Source organism: Calonectris borealis, chromosome 15 (genome assembly GCF_964195595.1).
Source record: "Calonectris borealis chromosome 15, bCalBor7.hap1.2, whole genome shotgun sequence".
Taxonomy (NCBI): Eukaryota; Metazoa; Chordata; class Aves; order Procellariiformes; family Procellariidae; genus Calonectris; species Calonectris borealis.
In genome coordinates, this window is record NC_134326.1 from 16,182,128 (window position 1) to 16,204,428 (window position 22,301).

General features: G+C 52.7%; 1 protein-coding gene across 1 annotated transcript; it reads right to left on the bottom strand.

The window, feature by feature from the left end:
* Positions 1 to 532: 532 nt before the first annotated feature.
* Positions 533 to 10,448, bottom strand: SH3PXD2B (SH3 and PX domains 2B). Its single transcript, XM_075164852.1, has 7 exons — positions 10,253 to 10,448; positions 8,632 to 8,736; positions 6,431 to 6,548; positions 4,928 to 5,154; positions 4,316 to 4,365; positions 3,717 to 3,842; positions 533 to 2,791 (listed from the first exon to the last, which is right to left on the bottom strand). Exons 1-7 carry the CDS (start codon positions 10,446 to 10,448, stop codon positions 1,295 to 1,297), a joined length of 2,319 nt encoding a protein of 772 aa, XP_075020953.1. The 3' UTR covers positions 533 to 1,294.
* Between the last annotated feature and the right edge of the window lie 11,853 nt (positions 10,449 to 22,301).

The following is a 22,301-nucleotide window of genomic DNA, read 5'->3' on the forward strand; positions in this document are numbered from 1 at the left end:
CTGCTGGGATAAGCAAGACTGCAGGTAAGATTAGGCTTGGCAGGCAGGAATGTCAGCGCGGAAAAACCCCAGGCTCTGCTTGACCTGAAGCCCCCCAAAGAGCCCGCCATGCAGGATGAAATGAAAGTACCTGGAAGACAGGCAGATGGGGTGACAAACAAGGCAGGGAGCCCCTGAGCACCAGACACGCCTCGCAACTGGTTGTGATGAGGAGCTGAACTCCCACATTCTGGATTGCACTTGATAATATCAGCACCTACTGAAGGACCCACCTCCCGGCTGCTGCCCGCCAGCCCGGGGAAGCTCTGTGGGTCACGGGAACGGGTGGTCCCCTATTAGTCCAACAGGCAGGGCAGTCTGTGTGGGAAAGAAAGCAAAGCATCCTCTTTCCAGGGCTTTTGGGGTCATTTTGGTCCTCTGTGCCTTGCATAGTATTCTTCAGCTACCGAAGCAAAACACCTCTTGTTGTTTGGTTGCAATACTGCAAGGGAGAAGCCTGCATAGCATCCTGGATCAGCACAGAGAGGACCTGTTTTATGTGTGTGTGTTTTTCTATTTTTTTTTTTCCACCAGGAGGATGTTGAAGTTAACACTTGTCGTTGTAGAGCAGGGAAGGACCAAGGGACGGTCCCGTGGCATGCACGGGGAGGGGGAGCAAGGCACAGCCCTTAACCAGAGTGCAAAGCCTGTGCCTGCACGTGCGCGCAGAGCTACAGGGACCCCGTTCTCAGCAATCACTCCTCCTTTTTGCCACGTTCCCTATGGCTCTCCTACACACCTGGACTAAGCAACACGACCTACAACATTTGACCACGACTCTGAGCCTCAGGGAAAGGCAAATCCTTTTGTGTGGCCGGATTTCCTTCGTTGGTACCATTCCACGCTTCACTTCTCTCCCTGGCTACTGCCGTATTTCTTTTTAATTCCCCGTACAGGTGGCAAAAATGTCTATCAAGGTCCATCTCCCCAGCATGGAGAACCATGGTAGCCATTGTATGCCACGAAGCTTGGCCAGAGCAGCTCTGGCTGCAGGGCTGGGCTGCCAGCGCGGCGACGGGAGCGCAGTGCTTGGGGGGACGCAGGAAGGAGGGTGGGTGGGAGCACACGGGTGGGGAGGGGAGGCCGAGCTGCTTCCTCCACGCTGCCGCCAACGGGCACCAGCTGGGATGCGTGGGATCTCAATTATTATCTTTTTTTCTTAAAGCCAGCCTCACGGAAAACTATAAATTAATCTGCTTATTAAATACTCAGGTGAGAGACCAGGGAACCTCCAGCCGTGCAAGCAGAGGAGCGGCTATGGCTTCTTCCGTAGGTAATTGGAAGGGATCCAGCCCTCCCAGCATGGCCCCCCAGTCAGGACCTTGCAAAACCACCAGCCGCTGCTGTTCTTCTCGCGAACTTCAAACAAAGTCCCTTCTTTAAAGCTGTTGGTCTCCTCGTCGCCTTCAAAATCCGCCACTGCCACATAGAGAGCTTCCCTGGAGATGTCCGGTCTGGAGACGGGGGCTGAGGTCCTCTCCTTGGCTTCCCCTCTCTCCACTGGCTTCGATATGACCTTTGGGCTTACGCTGCTTTTCACTTTGGCTTCATCCTGGACGGAGGCAGAGAGGAACGGCTTGGCTTTCGGAGGAACCAGCATGGGCCTCCCCGGCACTGGGGATGACTTGATTTCAGGCGCTTCCCGTGCCGGGCACCTGAGCTCCGCCGCGGGGCCGGAGGGAGGACCCCCCGTTTTCTTCGGGGGGGGTGGTCTGCGGGGTGGCACAACGGGGCGCTGCGGCGGGGGGTCCCTGGCAGCCGGGGTGTTTGCTGGGCCCAGGGGAGGTTTGGGCAGCGCCTCTTTTGCGGCATGGTTGTCCAGCTTGGGCAGGGGTTTGCTCTCCATGCTTGGTCGCTCCGGAAACCTTCCAGAAGCCTCCGAAGAGACCGTGGCGTTACTGAAGGAGTTTTCGCCGGCAGCGGTATCCTGCTCGGAGGGTTTCTCTGGGCACTTTGCAGGTCTAAGCTTGCTCCGCAGGCTGCAAATGTCCAGTTTATCATCAGCTGGAGGTGGGTCAGTCCGGGGGGCCGCAGCAGGTTTTGGCCTGATCTGAGGTCTTGACTTCAAGAATGGATTCTGGGCGATGGGCTCAGGCTTGTCCTCCACAGGCTCAGCTTTTGGCTTGGTTGGCTTGACAATAGGCCGGAGGTTTGGCTTCTTCACCTCCTTGGCTGACACCTTGTGTCCACATTCCAGTCCCATTTCGTTTTTCAGCTGGAAGAGTTTGCCCTTATCTGGTTTCAGCTCAGGTTTCTTGCTGTCCTTCGGGGCCACCGACTGCTTGGGTGGGATCATGGGCAAAATCATGCCCGGGGGCTTGGGGGGAGGCCTCTGCCTCTCCAGTAACTCGCCTTCCGATTTAATGATGGACTCCTTCCTGGGTGGCAGGCTGGGCTTCTCCTCTGTGTCACGGTCCGAGATCTCCTCGTAGCCACCGGCAAAGGCTAGGTCCCCACTCTCAGGAGCCTCCTTCCCCTTCCAGTCTTTGGCCCACTTCCCACCACAGTCCGTACCATTAGGAGGAGCCTCCGGCAGAGGACGGCACGGTCCCGTCACTTCCTCACCGGCGCTGCTGTCGGCCGTGGTGTCGCCGAGCCGGAGCTGGGCCATCTCGTTGGGTAGCGGAGCCAAGAAATTCGGTCTGGATGCGTTACTGGTTTTCTTGTACTTATCGATGAACGTGGCGGGGGCCCAGCCTTCCTTCTCCTCAATCTGAATGTACCACCAGCCGCTCAGGTTCTTCTCAATAACCTGCCGAGGGGAAAGGAAACCTCAGACATCCACGCAGGAGCCCTCTCTGCACAAGAGGGGTGCTGGGTGTCTCTGAAATGATGTCGGGGTGGTATTCGGCCGCGGTGCCTCCCTGTCCCGGTAACCAAAAGCCCTGTAATCACAGGACTGGCAGCCTAACAGGAGGGGAACCTGCTAACAACCTCTGCCAGGGAAGGGGACCTGTGTGCCACGGGACCGAGGAACAACATAGCCATGTCAAGGAGCTGCGGCTGAGCTGTCACCATCCCGCCGGGAGACAGGACCGGGATGCTGGGTTCTGGCGGTGGCCACTGCGCGGCACTGTTGGAGCGATCAACCGGCAGCGATACTGCACGGATCAGCAACTGTCCGGCCTCTGCGTGCTCCAGAAGTGGGGCTGGGACCTGGGAGGAGCTGACTGGGGCAGCCGTAAAGGGAAAAATCCTCTTACAGAGGCACAGCTTGCTTTTTGAAAAGCAAAATCACATCTGCAAGAGGGATTCTGCCAGCAAAAGCGGGTGTGCTAGGAAAGCAGTTCTGGAAGGGCTTTTAACTTTACACCTGGCCTAAATAAGAAAAAAACACCACCCCTACTCCCATTTGTGATGTGGTTTTAACTTCCACTAGCTCAGACAACACAGCACCCACACACTTCGGGGACAGGAGGTCACCAAGAGCACCAGGGACTCCGAAGTCTCATGAGCTCATACAGGTTTCTCTCCCTCTTTAGGAAAGCCCTGGGGTGTTAACAGTCCACAGAGGCAATCACATGCACCACCATGCCCGGTTTCCACTCAGAAGGCCGCAATGAGCAGATCTTCCCTGCCTGGAAAGGGAGCTCCTGCCTGAAACAGGTCCCAGGGTAATGGGAGTCAGGAGCGCCGCACTGACACGAAGATGTGAGAAGGGAAGATGACAGTCTTACCTCTACTTTCATTCCTGCCTGGAAGCTGATGCCGTCAGGGATGGTGGTCTGGAAGTCAGCGATGGTGTAATATTCCTCTTCCACTTGAGGAGGGACAGGAGGTTTAGGCAGGTTCAAACCACGTGGCTATGACAAGAAAAAAGAAAACCCATCAGTGTGTTTCTACAGAAGGTGTGACACAACATCCACACAGACCACCAGCCTGCAGAGACAGGGAGATCAGCCGTGCCCATGCAGCACCCTCACCAACACAAACCAGCAAACCATTGCCAGGCTGAGCAGGAAATTGCTCAGCACCAGAGCTCTTGCTGAGAGCAGAGTCACCTTCCCCAGAGGGAGGGAGCCAGTCTGCAGCCTCCCACTGGCAACCCGGCCTTGTGGGTCAGACTGGCCAAAAGTTCATTTAAAGACCACATGCAAAGAGAAGAGTCTTAAGACAGCAGGGAGGTGGGACGAGTACTGCAGCCTTGACCAAGAGCAGAGGCCATGCTACAGGGGCAAGGTCCCAGGCAAAGAATAACCAGTGACCGGAGCTCCTTTCAGTGCTCCTCTCCGACTCCCTTTGCCATTGCTGCTCTCCTACATCAGCTGGCACTTACTATGGTGAGATCTCGGCGAGGAGGGGGTCTCTGCCTCATCTTTGGTGACTCTGTGGAGGAAGAAGATGCTGTTGAGTTTCTGGCTTTTGGTCACACGTGTGTTCACAAAAGACAAGTGAAAGAGAAAACAGAAAGGCAAGGACCAAGCCTGCCCCATGGGCAAGGAAGCTGAAGGAGGAACCTGTCTGCCCAGCACCCTGAGTGGCATGGGTCACCAGGTTTTGAGAGTATCCCACTGGAAGAGGAACCAGCTTTGCACCATCAGGTGCTGCTGGGAAATGAAGCTGAGGTCACCCATGAAATTGCTTTTTCATTGCAGGCCTGATGCAGAAGACCTGGTCTGCAGAGGGGTTAAAATGCCCCAGCTTCTGAGAGCAGAGCATCTCCAGTCTGGGAGGGGGAGGCTTTTATCCCCATCATATTTGTCCCAGGTCAGCACTCTGCTCGTGCCCCATCTGCCTGTGCAATGTCACCTCCAGACCTTGCTGCAGAGCTCACAGCAGCTGCAAGCCTTCTGCCTCCCTCACACCCCGATATGTCACCCAAAGGCCCGCAGGAAAGGCTGCGCTGACACCCCAGCCACCGCCGGCCTCCTCCCGACCGGTCACTTACTGCGTCGGATGTCAGCATTGGGCAGGGGACGGCTGTCGAGTCTCCCATCCCTTTGGCCAGTGAGCCCATCCTTCTCTCGGCTCGCCACGACCTGCTGCCGGGAGATGCCATCCAGATCCAAGGCACACGAATGAGTGGAGGAGCCTGACCCCAGCTTCTGCGAGAACATCTCTCCATTCCCCTTTTTGAGGTAGGAGGCGGGGGCCCAGCCTTCTTGGCCCTGGTACCTGCGGTGGCAACAACAGCAGCGTCACTGCGCCGAGCCCCCGCGCTGCACCGGGGCCGCGAGCCCTTCCCGGAGGATCGACCCACTGCGCTCGAGCGGTGCTGAGCCATCAGACATCCCCACAGCCAGAGCTCAGGACACACGATGACTGAAGGTACTGCACAATCTGGGCAAAACGAGCTTGCCCGGTGTCATGCTCCATGGCACGTGGGCACCTGGAGAGCTCCAGCCATGGCTAATGCTCCCGTGCAAGCCGCCTGCAGCTAGCGGGCTGAGGGCTGGGAACGGTGCGAAGCCCAATTTCCTTTTCACCTCGGCAATGGCACCGGTTCAGGAAAGAAGCGCACTGGCAGGGGAAGCAGAAGGGAAAACCAGAGCGTTGCTGCTAGGACTGATGTACCTGGTCTTTGGAGAAAGCACAAGCCCTCTGCCTGAGCGCCGGCAGCCTGGATCCCTTCCCTGCTCTAAATCTGCACTGTTTAGGACAGAAACCAGCCCCGCGATTTGATTGAGAAACCACATCCGCCGAGTCTCCCTGCCATGCTGGAGGGTCCCGTGCCAGCGTCAGAGACTCTCCCCGCTGGCTGGGCTGCAGCCACTACGCTCAGATGGCATCAGCTACTGAGCTTGTAATTGCCTTTAGAGCTCTCGTGGCAGCTCTCCTCTGCTAAAAAAAGTCAATGGACGTTTTTCTGGGGCTTTGCTGCTGCCAAGACCAGAGGTTCAATGTAAGGTTAAGAAAATTGCAGCATGTGCTCCCACCCTGCTCAAGTCTGGCCATTTGCTAGACAAGAGAAAATGAGCTTCCAGGAGAAAACAAGTATCAGCTCGGGACGATCTGGAGTCTTTGGCCTCATCACACCCTGCACACAGCAGACCTGGCCCGGACAGCAGCCCTTCTCCGCAGGAACCTCCTGACACAGCCAGAAGATCCAGCCTGCCCTCAGAACACTCACTGGTTTTCCCATCAGCAGCACATGACGTAACACTAATGCTCTCACACCCGTTCCCTTTGCTGGGGCATGTGATGCCGTGACGCAGTGCACCTCCCAGCACAGCAAATCGGGGGATTTTAAAGATGTTTAACCACAGCTATGCTTGGCTGAAGCCCTGAACATCAGTTTGTAGAGAATGGATGGAGAGAAATGAGTTCTGGTACTCTGCTCTTCCCAATACCCGGGACTTGCCTTTGGACTGTACATCCCACGCGCACCAGGTCTCTGCTTTGCACAGCCCCAGCTGCAGTGCCAGGGAAGAGGAAGAGGTAGGGATGGTACCTGATTTTCCACCAGCCCTCCAGGTTCTTCTGGATCACCTCCACCACAGCCCCTTTGTCCAGGTTCATTTCATCCTGGTCTCTCGCGGTATATGGGTAAATAACGGTGTACTTCTCCTCTGTTGGAAAGAAAGTGCAGTTTCACAGAGAGATTGTTTTACGGAAACCCGGACTCAGTCGAACAACGGTTAAGTGCTTTATATAATGATAATTCCTGTTGTAATACAGGTGCAAACACACAGAGATACACAACCATTCATAAAAGAAATGCCAGTGAAATGTATTTCAAAACAAATCCAGCTGCATTTTGAAATGTAAGCTTTGGTGAGCTAGTCTGGTCCAAGGAGAAATTGTCTAAAACAGCTCCTCCTCTCCCTTAGAACTAAAGACTATCTTTTACATGACAGCTTTCCTTTCACCTGCTCTTCACAGAAGTCCTTCCACGCATCCATTTCAGTTCAAATTTCTTCCTCAGAGCCTTTAAAGAAGAACTGTCCTCTACAGAGGGAAAGAAATCCCATAGACATCAGGGAGTAACCCCCCGCACACAGATGTGCTCTCATGCACAGTTCTCAAACCACTTTACAACAGCAGGTCTACCTGAACTTCCCTGTTCAACAGTTGGGTCCCCCAAGACATTGGTCAAAGCCACGTGGTGAGCCTGGAGTAGAGTCTGATGTCTTGTCCAGTAGACCAAACAATGGTAAGCAGGGACAGGGATGCTCTTCCCTTCAAGAGGAAGGGGAAACATCCTAACAGCCACGTGGACAACATGTCAGACAAACAGGTCCAGCCATCCAACCCTCTCGCTCAGCTTGCCCTGTCCTCTCTGGAGAAAACCCAAGAAAGCAATTGTGCTTAAGTAGTGCCACAATAGGGAGAAGGTTATTTTGGGAAAAGTCCATCTCCAAAACCCACACCTCTGGACATTCATATAACCCCACTGTGCATGTTTCCTGGCTTTGTCTTCTTGGAGGAGCACAACCCTCGAAGGGGCTGATTTCCCACCCCCTTCATGCAAATAAGTCAAAGCAGAAATGTTCTGTCACATCCAGTAAAACCAAGCTGGCTCTTCTCCTGACCCCATCCGAGCCACCAACCCCAAGGCCATGGCTCAGAGGAGTTACTCTTACAGGAACTAAGGCAGCAGTTGCAAGAAGTCTGCATACGTGTGTTGGGGGAAAGCAGAAACTCCAGCTCTGTACACAAAACAAGCCTCAAAAAGCTGGAAGAACAGCTGATAGAGGAAAGAGAGGTGGACATGAGTGGGCCTAATGGAAGGCTGAGGAGCATGTACGGCACACATTGAGGACTGACACAAGCAGGGTCCATCACATGCAAAGCAAACAAACATGCAGACAACAAGGCTCCAAGCACAAAACATGGGCAGCCGAACAAGTCTCTATGAAGTCCACCTTGACCCCATCCACTGGTGTACAAGTCCCCAAGAGTCCGACGGCGGCCAACGTGCCTCGGCAGAGACCAGTATCTCCATGGGACTGGGAAGAGCATGTTGGGGAAGCAGGAGAAGGACAAGAGAGGACGTAAGGAGGTGGCACTTCAGGTCCAAGAGGAGACAGGGCTGACACCAGAGAGTGGCACAGAGACTGTATTGCCTGGGGTCCTCCCCGGTCTGAGCCTCCCCTCCCACCTCCATCCCCCCAAGCAAGGGGCTGAGCCAGCTACAGCACTGCTTTGAGCATACCGTGGTCAATGGGAAGGATGCATTCTCCAGGGGCGTTTCAGATTTGCTCTAAGCAAAGGTTGCAACCTTGCTGTTCTCATAACGAGAGCTCATGCATGCTCTTTGTTCTGCATGGGTTTAGAAGACAAGGGAATTGTCCTGGGATCTGAGCTTTGCTCCTCCTCCAGTGCAGGTAAAACAGCTCCCTGGGGCCTAAAGGAGGCATTGGGATGGCAGAACTGGGTGTTCCCTGGAGGTGGCACCTTCAGCTCCTCTGTGAGGGAGCAGAAAGGCCAGCAGTTACACCACCAGTATCCAGCTGTCCCAGTCCTGCTACAGCACTGGAGCAGAGTGATGGGCAGGCAGGACCATTATGGACAGACATGACTGAACAGCACGTGTGGGTTTGTCCTTCCCTGGGCTCTTGCCCTAAGTCAGGGAGGGCTAAGCAGTCCTCGAGCAGCTCAGTGCGGTTCAGCACGAAGAAGCTGGGACAGACGTCTCCAACAGCTTCTTACCTTCATCAGGCTGCATTGAGAACTCATCCTGGACACCATCCTGGGCCTCCAGGCAGGTCGCCGGCACCCAGCCTTGCTCCTCCGACGTGCTCACAAACCACCAGCCTGAGAAGAAAACACAGCAGGCGGCTCAGCCAAGGGCTCCCACGAGCCCAAAACTCCCTCCCTCCCTCCAAACCTTGAGCCTGGGGGGCTTTGCCTCCTCCTTGCTGCCTACACGGGAAGCTGGGGTGACCCCAAAGCAACAGAGCCAAGCGCTATCCGAAAGGGAGCCCAGACAGCAGCATGGGAGAATCGCAGCTGAATGATATCTAAACGTACGGTTCCCTCCCCACGAAAAACAGGAGAGGCTCTGAGAACTGAATGGCTCCAGCCACCGCATTTGCTTTCCTTTTTTTTTTTTTCTTGCATGGTTCATTTTCCCTCAGTCTGGGTCAGCAAGCCCAGGCTAATTAGCAGAGATGAATACACTGTCTGCAAGTCGATAGCTGACTCCTGCTGCGCTCTCGCCTTCTTTACATTTGTGGAAACAGCAAATTTTAAAGGCTAAGAGCAAATGCAGGATTAAAACATGAGCTCTCCCAGCGGAAACCTAGCCAGCTCCTTAGCGGCCACAAGCAATTCTGGGCCACCCTGGGTGTCCAATCAAAATAAACGCGTGCTCCTCAGTTATTAAAAGCACAAGCTATTTGTGTCTTTAGAGGGAAAAAAATAAAGACCGAGCGTTATCCTCAGAAGCAGTGAGTCATTTAGAAAGACAACTAGATTGTCGAGGAGGGAATCAGCAGCCACCTGCATGGAAGGGAAAATCAGGGCTGACATTTGATAAATAAATTATTTGCCATAGCTTTTGAATTGGCTGTGCTAATAGGTTTCACCTGCTTCAGGGCTGCTTTTATTTTCCTCATTCTCAAACATAGCTGCTGGTGCAACTAATCCTCTGGGGACCGGCTTTCCAGAATTTTAAAATCTATTTTCATGATTTATCGTTAAATCCCCACTAAGCAACTTCTGCTAAATTCAGGGAATAAATTCCCACTTTCAACAAACTCCTGAAGCTGGGCCCACAATATGAGTCGATGCCTTTGCAGAGGTTAAGAGCAAGTTTAAGTTTTGAAGCAAGTGAATCGCTTGGCTGCCTGCCCCGCTCTACGGCCGGGTGCTTCATTGTGTTCGGAGGCAGGAATTGCGAATGCACAATGGGGGCTTTCATGGGCACCATGAGTGTGTCCCCCGCTGTCAATAAAACAAGTCTGCCAACTCCGGGAATGGCTTTTGTCTTCAGGACCCATCGGCCAAGTTTTTCAGCATGAAGAAGCATAAAGCAGAGACTGTAAAAGATGGACGGCGCCTGGCGCTCAGCAGACGGGCAATCAGACCCTCCCTTTAGGGACAGCCTCGAAGTCTTGTCCACGCTCACACAGACAGCCTGCAGACTGAAGCTGCTTCCTCCACATCCCACCTCAACCGACCATCCAAGGACATCCCTGTGAAGTGCCTGGAGGCTGTTTTGCTTAAGGTCCTATTAGGAAAACACTGACAATACAGGCTGGCTATTCCTGCCCTTGCTCTGCAACGCAGAGTAGACCTGAAGCCCTCTGCCAAGCCAAACTCTCTGTACCTGATTCGTTCTTCTCAATGATATCCACCAACTGGCCCACGCACAAGCTGATCTCGGAGCTCTCCTGCTTCTGGTAGTCCGCCACCACGACATACTGCTCCAGCACCAAGGGGTCGACCGATGCAGAGTCAGCTCCTGCACAGGGGGGACAAGAACCGACCCGTGTGCTGGGGTCAGCATCAGCTCCTGAGAGCATGGGCCACCGCTCCCGAGCACCTGCTGGCCTGCGAGCAGCTCCAGGACACCCGGGGGACCCCAGCGTGAGAGACGTGAGCCAGAAACTTGGGCAGAGTGAGGAGGAGAGAGACCAAACCAGCAGCCAGGTGAGACGGGTACAGCCAGGTGAGACCTTTCACTCGCTACCCACCTTCCTGCTCACAGACAGAGCCGTCCAAGCAACCCCACCACCGCCATGGACGCGCACAGCAGCCTGGTCCCTGCTGTCGGAGGCCGAGGGGGCTCAGGGCAGTCTCCTGTGCACTGGCATCAGCCGCCCCAACGCATGGACCAGCTCAGATCCCAACTCAATACACACAATCTGCAGCAAGTTTTGCTGGTCCTGCCTAAAGAGCCTGGACACCCAGGCGGAGGGGCGTTTGTAGGACAGAGCAGCATCCCCCTGTCATCATTGCCCTTAGGTATTTCAGTCACCTTCTCACAACGCGCCAGCACAGTTTGCTCTCTCTGCTATTTGCTCCACTAACTCTGCTCAGCTCCTGCTGCTGCTCCTCCTGCTGCAGACCCCAACTGCATGTCAGAAAAGAAAAAAAAAAATACCCCAAGGAGGAGCAAAGGGGCAGGACTCGCCAGGAGCAAGGCTTTCCTTCGGCCAGAAAGGGGCCTGACACCCGGAGGAGAGCCGGGCGCTGCGGCAGTGGCTGCGCAGAGCCCGGGCAGGCTGCAGGTGGCACTGCGGGCTAAGGCCCGGGGACACCCGGGAGCGCCGCCAGCCCCTCCTCTGCCAGGGGACCAGCAGCGAGGCACAGCAGGGCAAGGCTGGCTTGTTATTTTCCAAGCACATTTTCATTTAGGAGAGTGCTCTGGGTATAGATGCAACCCTTTCGCTTGGCGCTGCTTGCTATGGTCGCACTGCAACAGAGGTTCCCACTCGCATCCGTCTCTGCTTTAGAAACATGGCCCCAAGGTTGTCCCTATACATCGAGCAAAGCCACCCTTTTCCCACACGTGCACAGAAGCTTGCTGGGTGCAGGGAGACCACAAAGGGACCCAGGGCTTTGCAGGCCCCCACGAGCAGGCACTGTGTGTGCTCAGGGCCGAGTCCAGCCTATTCAGCCCCACCGAGCAGGGCGTTCGCTCGGGCTCAGCCTCCTGCTAAACCAGCCACAAGGCATTCGGTTACCCACAGCACCCGCAGCACTTGCCCCATCTGCCTCCGAAAGCGTCCAAGAAGCAAAAAGGCGTCAGAAACTCTTGCCCACGACTCCCCTCCACCCTGAGCCCCGGCTCTGGCCTCCAACCCAACACTTTTTGCCTCGCGGCTTCGCAACCTGTCAGATGAGGACACTATTATATTACCCTGTTCTCCCCAGGTGTGGTAAGAATTAATTAATATTTGCCAAGTGCTTTGGAAATAGGATAGTCTTAATTATTATAGCACAAATGATACAGAAGAATCACACACCTGATCATGGGTGTTAAAAGTCAAATTTACAGGGACTGTGCATGTACTCTGAGCAGGGAGCCTCAAGTTTTGGGTCGGGGCAGAAATCACATCTGGCCCAGCCCTCTATGGCACGGCAGATACACGGGACAATTACCTCCCAGTCTCGAAAGGGTGTGAGAAAAAAGTGACAGAGAGAGTGATGGATGGACAGAGAGAGATATAAAGGCAAAATGCAGCAAAGACAAATTCAGGCTACGTATCAGGAAGAAGTTTCTACGGGCAAGCGCACCTACACTGCAACGGTTCCCCCAACACGTGAGAGGTCACAGCCTGACAAAAGATCTTTCCTATGGGGGAACCTATTGCAGGGCACAATCCTGCAATGAGGGGAACAAGAAGAGATGAGTAGAGATGGACAAGATCTAGCAGGTCTTCAGCAATCCTAGGATGCTCTGCTCCCCCACAGGGAAGTTCTCCTGTGCCCAAGCCTCTCAACTGGTTCTGAGAAAGAAAGACCACAACAAAGATTTAAATGAACAATGTATCTTCAGGACAGTCTTATTTAAAGGAAGAGGAGGCAAATTGTCCATGTTATTCTGCTATAAACAGCACTATGCAGAGCTCCAGGTGAGCTGGCCAAGTACAGAGGATCTGTTACCGCTAATGAAAGCTTCCTCCATGCCAAAACCCAGAGGTGGGGCACCAGACAATTAAAAATAGCTCTCTAAAGTGAATGGTGGATGCTAGGACTATCTGTTCTACTAGCTCAATTAAAGGTTTGTGCTTAAAGTGATCAGAGGATCTACCCAGCCCCTGAGAGAAGAATAACAGCTATAGGAAGAGAGAAGTACTCTCTTTTCTGCCTCCCTTGCTATAATTACACCCATTGCTCTGAGGCTATTTGTAGGTTCAGCAGGCAATTCTGGATCCTCCAATGTACCTATTAAACCAGCAACAGAAGTGGTAAACTGAGCTTGGAGGAAGAAGTAGGAGTTAATTTCAGGAGCGTCTTCACCTGGCATAATCGTCCTTAACCGCAAAAATACACACTCAAGTTAACAACAAAACATCCTATTTATGGGCAGACTTAGTCTCTTAAAAATAGCAATGGTGTAAACCTTACCACCTAAGATGAGAGACAGTACTAAAGCTCTGCAGCTGGGGAGGGGAGGAAGCATTAGTAGAGTCCAGAGGCCACAAGAGAGTGAGTTTTGCAGGCAGCCGTAGGCAGGAGCACAGACTGTGTATCCTGAACACCCCTCACCTGAGTGAGACTGTCACAAACGTGGCCTAGAGAAGGGATGTGCATTGAGTCAAGAGACCACTGAGGTCCTTGGACTGGACTTGCAGAACTTGCATGCTGTGGAGAGCTGCCGGGGAGATGCACTCAGCTCTGCAGGCAGGGCCAGGCAGAAGCTGCCTCCAGGCAGTGGACATCCCAGCTACCAACCCAAGGACTGCTCAGCGCAGTGACCTTGCTCTCAAGACACGTCACATACGAGTGATGCGTCAGCCTGTAAATCTTTGCAGGTTTTGTTTGACCAGGAACTTGGCCATTCACCCAAAGTGCTGAGATCTATAAAAGCAGGTAGGAAATCTCACAGATACAGGGTTGCTTGCAACATTTCCAGCCTTTCCAATTTTGGGCTTTGCAGTATCAGTGCCAAAAGTGAGGACTTTCTTATGGGGCTTGGACACTGATGCCTCCAGAGGGAAACAAAGAGTTCAGGACTGAAATAAAAGAGGGGGCCTTGAAGGCTGCCCTTGCTGTACACTCTAGCCCCTGCCTAATGCACCTTCCAAAAATGTCATGCTTTATCCAACTTTGGATGAAGTTTCTCCCTCCTAGTCCTCTGGCCTGTGCTAATCTGTCCCATGCTCTCAGGACAGCCCCTCCTCCCCCAGATCTGATGAGTTTGTGAAGATCAGTACTGCAAAAGTGGGTTTCTTTCTGCTCTCACGTGAAATGGGCACTAGACGTTGCGCTGTGCTCTTTGCAAGCCCTCTCATCTCTCCAGGGATTTTTCCAGAACTGGAAAATAATCACATGGAAATACCATTCACCAGTGGAGTTTTAGAAAGGTCCCCTGCTGTAGAATATGACAGCTGTGTTTTCACTGTCTCTCATTAGACTGAATACCGTGGTTTGGGGTCTCTACGCCATTGCAGGCACATTACATAGCACAGCAAAAGGGATGTGGCCACACAAGAAAGCATCTAAAATAAAACTGGCAGGGGGATATTGGAGCTCTGTGCCAGCCTCCTTGGGCAGCTCCACCCAAATATAAACTCTGGAGACAGTTTCAGGTTCCCCTGCACCAAGTCAGTGCTGCAACGAAGCCATGACTCTCCATCTGTGCTTTCTGTTGAACTGCGAGAGGAGGAGTGAATAGAAACGCTCAAAACAGTCTTGGGAACTGATATGATGACTACTTTTAGATGTACCTAAATCAGTGGCCAAGTCAGTCTTCAGAGCTTGGGGAATAATCCACCCCCCTGCAAGCTGCAGGCTGTACGGAGCCTGGGCCCATGCCTAAAGCTCACAGACATGGGGGATTACAAATACTGGTAAAAAAACTCAGCAGAGGAAGCAGATTTTATTTCCAATGCTCACTTACACCAGGCCCTCCTCGCAACAGCAAATGTCACTTGAGTCTCTTGGTCACCACAGGAGGCTGAGGGCAGGCAGCACTTTAACCCACTTTGCATCCCAGTGTTTGCTTAAATCCCATTTCAAAACAGGGTTTGCCGTGCCAGGAGCTCGGGAGCTCTTTCCAACACTCTCCTGAAGAGCAGCTCACCCCCTCTCTGGCAATGCTGGGAGAAATAAACAATTGGGAAACAATTCTCACTGGTTTTGACTCTGAACAGCTATTGCGTGCCCCCTCCTCAGGGAGATCCCCTATTGAAAGAGCCTTTTTTGTGCCTTGCTGCATATTTGCTACCTCAAAGCAGGCCTGGCCTGAGGAATCGATCAACCATTAGGGACCTCCACAAGGTAGAAGAGGATTCAGGGTGACAGAAGCAGAACCAAACCGTTTCTGCTGCCAGAAAATGCAAGACAGTGCGAGGAGTCTCTGAACACATCTGGCACAAGGCATCGGCCCTTTGTAACCTTACTGCACGCAAACATCTTTCCCCGATGGCTACTGCACATATGCCAGGTGCCATGGGCAAAACATCGCATCCTGCCCTGCCAGGGCAGGCTCTGGCTTGGATGTTACCCAAACTCCCTGTTCCCTCCCTCTCAATGGTGCCAAGCAAACAGCATCCCAAAGAGCATTTTCTCTTTGACCTCAGCAACGTCCCTGTGTCACGTCCAAACCCGCCATGCCAACAGGTCGGCAGAATGAAGCTGCCCATGAACCTGCAGTGGGAAGGCAGGACGAAGCTGTGTACACAAAGAGGAGAAAAACTCCTGCTTCTCCAGCAGTCAGCATCCTTAAATTGAATTCTGCCCTCAAAGAACTGAGTCATGCAGCAGAAATTTTCTTCCTCTTCTCCTCAATGTTGGAGAAGTCTTCTTTTCTCTTGCCTAACATAAGTGGACTGGGTTCAAAGTGATCTAAACACACACTGATCTCACGGGGAAGCACAACACCTTTCCCTTATTCACCAAATCTTCCTGCTGAGCCAGCACACAAGCGAAGTTTTCAAGACGAGGGAAATTGTATCTTTGTTGTACCTCTGTATCCTTATCAGAAGAGAGAAGGAAAAAAATTGCAGCCTGTTTTTTTCCCCACCCACAGCCAGAGACTTCTCTCTGCCTCCAAAGCTAGTTGAAGACCCACCACCTCAGCACAAGAAAGCTAGTACAAAAACTGCAGTCTGTGCTTGCAAATGGCTCATGAGAGCTATAAAATGACCATCCCAAGGTCCAGCTTTGACAGACACACCTTGCAGCAGTCAGAGTTTGAGGAGAAAATGTTGTCTGAAGGTTTTAACTATACTAGTAAACCCATGCTAGTCAATCAGGAGAGCACCCAGTTATGACCCATGAGAACAGAGCAAAACCAGGAGCCACTGTTCAAGCAGACAACATCTGAGCTTTTCATATACATCCTACAACTAGTCTCGGGTAAGAACCTGGTACACCATCAGTTCTTGAAGGAGGGATGCCCTGCAAATCCAGTAGAAAAGAAAGGAAAGTGGAATCAATTCTTTGAGTCTCCCCTGTAGCTTTTCTCTCTCCTCCGAGAGGAACCCACTCATCTACAAGTGAATTTGCTTATGCAGCTTATGGCAGTGCCAACTCTCAAGCCAAAAACTTTTCCACAACGTATTTCAGCAGAATCTCCATCCAGCCAAGACTCAGACCTTCCTTCCCAAAGACCCTCACGCTATTTTTGTACCTTCTGTGGCTCCAGTAGCTGAAAGATGCCCTCCCTAACCCACAGACTGAAGGCTCTTCCCCTCCTGTCTCCTTCTCCTCTTTCTGGGAAGCTCAGATAACTGCTAAAACACACCAACTAGGGGGTCTTTCAGAGATGTTCCCCTCTCTTGAGGAGCAGGGGTAGAGCATCCCAGATCCAACCATCCACCCAAAGGCTCCCAGCTGGTGCAATCACAAAGCAGAACATACTGCTGCATCAGGAGACTTTCAACCTCACGCTGACGACCACACAGTTCAGACCCTCCTTCAGACTTGGGAAATTTTGCGTCCCCATCCTCCTGGCTGCCGACCAAGCCCTGCCCTTCACCCAAGACCTATGACACAGCCCCTGCATGCGGAGCTGTACTGACAGCCAAGTGCCAGTCCCCCGAGCCCACCGTACCTCCTCTTCATTACTGCCCCGTGTCCACCAGCCACCACAGAAAGCTACGGGGGACGTGACAGCTTCTTGCAAGGGGCTTGCCCACCCAGCCCGAGCAGGTGTCCCCCCGGCGAAAGGCAAAGCGAGAGCAAGGGCCAGGTAGCGAGCGGCTGTTACTACCTCTCTGCAGGAAAGAGGCCGTTCTCTGGATAAACCCTGATGGAGGAACAAAATGACGGGAGACAAGGCATGAGGTGGGGAGGGAAATGAACAGGGGGGTAGCAGCAACGGTGGCAACGACTCAACGAGTGAACAGGGAGGCCAGCACAGCGTGGAGAACTGCGGGCGTCCGTCCCACCTTTGGGAGCACCATGGGAGGTACAGGGGGACATGAGACCGGGACTTGGAGGCTGCAGTGAAACCCTGGGTGGATGGAGGGGGCACACCGTGTCAGGAAGCCCCACATCCCACGGGGAAACACAGCCGGGGGTTGGCCTGCCATGAGGCTGGACCCTTGTCCCACTCCAGGAGACCATGGCTATGGGTGAAAGGAGGAGCTGGTGGAACCGGTGGAGAGGAAAGGAGTCCTTACCAGACCTCTTCTTTCCAATGGGCTCCCTGAAAAAGAGAAGGAAGAGCGTCAGCAGAGGGATGGGGTAGTTGTGTTAGTTGTTGGCCAAACGACAAATCCGTGCAGGAAAGCACAGCAGCGCTGGCCCCAGTGGGGCCACTGACCTCCCTCAACCAACTAATGTCCCCACGAGTGACATGGGGCATCACCCGCCTTGCAAAGAGCCCGTCTCTCCCCTCCTCATTTAGTAATTTAATGCTTTCATCTTTCCCAGGGTGAGGCTCGGTTGCTGGCTTGGGCTCCTCGGTGGCTTGGTCTGACAGCCACAACTCCCACCATGTCACTTGGCAAAGGCGGGTGGATTGGGATGATCTGGCAGCAGAGTCAGGAGCTGGGGAAGCCCAAACCCCCAGAACTGCTCCCAGCACGGACCACAGCTCCCACAGAAGTGGGCACCACTTTGAAGACAGACAAAGAGGGAAATACGGAAGTTCCTCCACGTCCCACATCTCTCTCAGGGACAAGGATGGGGAGTGGTTGGGGAAGGGGTAAACATTTATACCCCAAAACAGAACAAATCATTAAAGTATTGTACAAAGGATAAACACCAGGGCTGGGCAGCAGAAAAAGTGCCTCCAGGACAGAGCAAGCAGGAGCTATTGGTGGTTATGAGGAGGCAATGAGGTAGCTTCAGCCCAAGTCCTCTTGCTACAGCCAGCACTGGCCACACCACTGATGAGATGGGTTAGAAACCACAGGTCCTGGGTCCCTTCTCTTAGCTGAATGTTGCCAAGAAACATGGTTGCTGAACAACCTCAAACCCAGGGCACAAGCACAACCCTCTTCAGGCACAATGAAATCTCGGGCATTTCATGATTAAAAAACAAACACAAATCAAAGAAAACATGGGCCCAGAAAAGCCTCAAAAAATCATGGGTAACAAACCAAGACACCCAACCACCCTGAAACCCAAACAAATGCACCAGCTCTGCTCCCAGCCCAACCACAGCGGTCCATGTTGCTACAAAAGGGCCCTCAACACTTTCACATAATTCACCGCTGTGGCCTTGAAATGCTGCTGTAGCGTGGGGTGATGGTAACGGCTCCCTGTTCACTTATGGAGGAGACTGCTTTCCCCACTCCTCAGACTCACACGTGTGACAGATCAAGACCATCTGGCCAAGATGAAATATTCTGGTACCAGGAGACATGCATTGATCCCTGTTATTTCCAGGAAGAGTAACAAGCACACAGCAGGCACTAGAGCTTCCAAGGAGGAAAACATTCACCTGGTGGTAAGGGGACCCTCCTGAGGCTTCGAGCTGCCCGACCACTACTTGGAAAGGTGGCTGGACCAGCCCAGATGGACCCCAGGAGGCCCTTCATCTGCTTATCAAGTCCACGAGCAAAACAACCTTTTCCCCTCCCTCCCTTTTGTTTTCAGGCCAAGCAGAGAAACCCCTCCATGCTTAGCAAGAAAGCCAGCCAGAGCTGGGCTATGCTTTGTTCTCCTTCAAGCTTATCTGCATTTTCAGACCATAATTACCGCAGACATTTTATTCCCCTAGAGTGATGAGATGATGCCGGCACTTGGCTTCAAAGACTGCCCATCCACCCTGGCAATGCGTTTTGCTTGCAATGCCTTATTCTCCCGGTCCCCCTTTGCCTTTGCACCTTAAACCTCTGATTCTCATCCATGGAGCTATCAATACAAATAAATGAAATGCAACAAAGATACTAGAAACAAACGGGACATTGTTATCTAGAAACTGGAGACTATCATCTGTTACGTTCAGAGACCACAGAACTGTGCAAACACCTGAATACCATGTCCCAGGTATAGAGACCAATGGAGGAATCTACTGGACAGAGCATCCCAAAGACATTTCTAAACAGAGACCACATTGTAGAGCTAAATCAGAGTTTATCAATAAGCCCCATTAAATTTACCCCAGCTCAGTGGTACGGCAGGGAAGGGAGGTGAAGCGAGGCCAGACGAGCACGCTGGAGACCAGCAGGTGGGCATGGCACCCTTGTGCTGACAGAAGGGCGCTGATGGAAATAACTGTTGTTTTTCCCCTACCATCTGCTAAACCTATTACTGTAACTCATCCCCCTGCTTCCTTTCACCGGCTGCTCCGTCTGAGTGAGGGGGCAAGGAAGGAGCTGCAATTTCACTTTGTTGCTGGGTTGTTCCTGGCACAGATACAAAGAGCTGCAGGTCTGAAGACCAGCAGCCCCAGCCCGCCACCTCAGAGGGGACAAGAGCTCAGACAAGACAGGAAACAGCAATAAACTCCCGGCAGCATCTCCTCCTCCTCCATTCCCCGTGGGCCAGAGAAAGGCATGCAGCAGAGCTTGCATGCACGGCTTCCTGGAAACCAGTGGCTCCAGAAGAAGAGAAGAAGGAAAGGCCACTCTGCCTTCCACTGTGAAACTCATTTAGCTCTCACCCCCACAACAGCCAGGCTATGCAGATGAACCAGGCAGTAATAGATCATAGAATCATAAGGTTGGAAAAGACCTCAAAGATCATCGAGTCCAACCGTCAGCCCAACACCACCATGCCTACTAAACCATGTCCCTAAGCGCCACATCGACGCATCTTTTAAATACTTCCAGGGATGGTGACTCAATCACTTCCCTGGGCAGCCTGTTCCAAGGCTTGACCACTCTTTCAGTAAAGAAATTTTTCCCAACATCCAGTCTAAACCTCCCTTGGCACAACTTGAGGCCATTTCCTCTTGTCTTATCGCTGTTACTTGGCAGAAGAGACCAACACCCACCTCGCTACAACCTCCTTTCAGGTAGTTGTAGAGCGCGATAAGGTCTCCCCTGAGCCTCCTCTTCTCCAGGCTGAACAGTCCCAGTTCCCTCAGCTGCTCCTCATAAGACTTGACCCTTCAAAGACCAGTCACAGCACAATTACACCGATACACAGCTATAACTGTGTGCCACCAACCAGCCCTACAAAGCTGCCCAGGTGGTAAAATCCAGGACCGGTTCTCCAGCTGCTTCCCAGGACTTTCCCAGCTCCTTGTCAGGAACACTGAAGGCAAGGGTTCCTGTGTGACCAGAGTCTCACCTAAAGCACTGAGCCAACAAGACAGTCTCAGGGTGCAGTGGGCTCAGTTCAGTGTCCTTCAGGAACCTAATAATCCCCCAGTGCAAACCTGAAAGGAAACTTTTACACATGGAGAACTCTTAGCACCAATAAATAATCCCCATGCCACTTTTTTTTAGGACAAGAGAGTCGGGTTTCTCAAGCATCTTCTCTAGTGTATCAGACAGCATCCCTCTGGATCCAGTGATGGGAGGGAGTGAGATGGGGAGCACAAGGCTGCGGTGAGGGCACGAGGCAAAGCTAACAGCTTGGGAGGTAGGTTCAGAACAAACAGAAGCTGGCTGTTCTTCAGCAATATGTAGGTGAGCTGTTGAACTCCTTACTGCAGGGTATTGCGGACACTGAAAGTCTTCATGGGCTTACGAGGTCATAACTCAGGAAAGAAATGTTAATTAAAAACCATTAATTATAAAACCAAGAAAACCCTAAAGGCTGGGACGGTGTCTACAGAAGAACTGTTACACGCTTGCTTGACTTTAAACTCTTTCCTAAGGCACTCACACTTTGGCTGCTAAGCTAGGCAGACCGTGATGTGCTGCAGGGAGGTGGCTCTGAGGTTGCCACGCAGAAGAGCCCACCTTGCAGTGGGACTTGCGGGAGGAAGGTGTCCCGACACGCAGCTCGGGGACCTCAGTACCACCCCCGCCCTGACCACAGCCCTGACCACAGCCAGCTCACGGAGCTGGAGAGGGACAGTGCAACACCAATGCAAGGAAGGCAACTCCAGCTGCTGCAAAGCCAACCACACAAGATGAGATGGATCTGAGGTCACCATTCCAAGAAAACATCTCCCGCAGAAAAAAATCTAGCTCTTGTAAAAAAAATCCTCCCGTAATACAGTAATGCCATCAAAACAGCTGTCAGGAGGTAGTTAATCTTGTAAGTATTCAGCAAGGTTGGAGATGTTAGCAAAGTTTATGCAGGCAAGAGAGACTGAGAACTGGGGTACAACAGAGCTCTTGTTTGGGAGAACTGATGTTTAGCAAATGCTCCACCGAGCACTGAATGGAGCCCCTGTCCCCCGCGCTGCAGTGCCCGTGCCATCCCTGTGTTTAACCACTGGAGAGTTGGCCAAGCTGAACCTTCGGGCTCAGAAAGCTGCCCTGTTAGCACAGAAAATCCAGTCCATGCAAGGGGCTTGCACTGGGCACAAAGCATATTTTTGCAGAGTGGATTCAACCCCTCTGATATTTCTGTCCGCTGTCATCTAGGAAAGACAGTTCTCAGCAGAGTAAAGGAGACGACTATTTTGGAGCTGAGATCCAGCCCGAGCTCCTGGTGAATCTGCACGTAGGCACCGGCAGAACTGCAAAACAAACGATTCCTTATACAAGGTGTTATTTGTCTGGATAGCGGGACACAGCTCAAAAGCCACGAGCCAGCAAGCACCCTTATCCAAACCAACATCCATCAACTCAGGGATCTCTAGTTTACCAGCAAAAGTTCCTGGAATGGCTTCCTAGATGGGGCAGCCACTCCATCTTGGAGCAGGGACCTGAGCCTCCCCTTTTTCTATTAAATCCCCTGTCACCTGGCCCAGGAGTTCATGCCCCTATTGCCCCCCAAACACCACACAAGGGTGACAAGGAAAATATTTGCTCCTGGCACAGCTCAACCACAAGGAAAGGTAAGCACACGGAAAGCTACAGGGAAGCAGGAAGAGAGGAGACTTGCTTCTGGAAGGCACTGGCTACGAGTTTGCACTTCCAAAACAAGGAAAGGAATAGGGAAACAGGGGAAGGGAACACATTTGGTCCCTGCTGCAATGATGGAAACACGTTTCTGCCCAGCGTCTGCTTCTGGCGCTTTGGACCAAACTGAAATCTTTTATCCACCGATGGCTGCCAGCACCGTGGCCCTAAGCAGGACCTTTCAATTAGCCCATATGGGAGACAAGCTGGCACAGTCAGATCACATCAGGGCTGATTCTCCTTTTAGCCCAGTTCTCCCTTCTCTGATTTATTGGGGCTGGTGCC

Excerpts from the sequence above, each read along its gene's own strand:
- SH3PXD2B (XM_075164852.1), bottom strand. The coding sequence starts at position 10,448 with ATGCTCTCAGGAGCTGATGCTGACCCCAGCACACGGGTCGGTTCTTGT. Across the intron at positions 6,549-8,631 it reads CTCAATGCAGCCTGATGAAG|AGGAGAAGTACACCGTTATT; the intron begins GTAAGAAGCTGT and ends TCTTTCCAACAG. Across the intron at positions 2,792-3,716 it reads AGGCAGGAATGAAAGTAGAG|GTTATTGAGAAGAACCTGAG; the intron begins GTAAGACTGTCA and ends TCCCCTCGGCAG.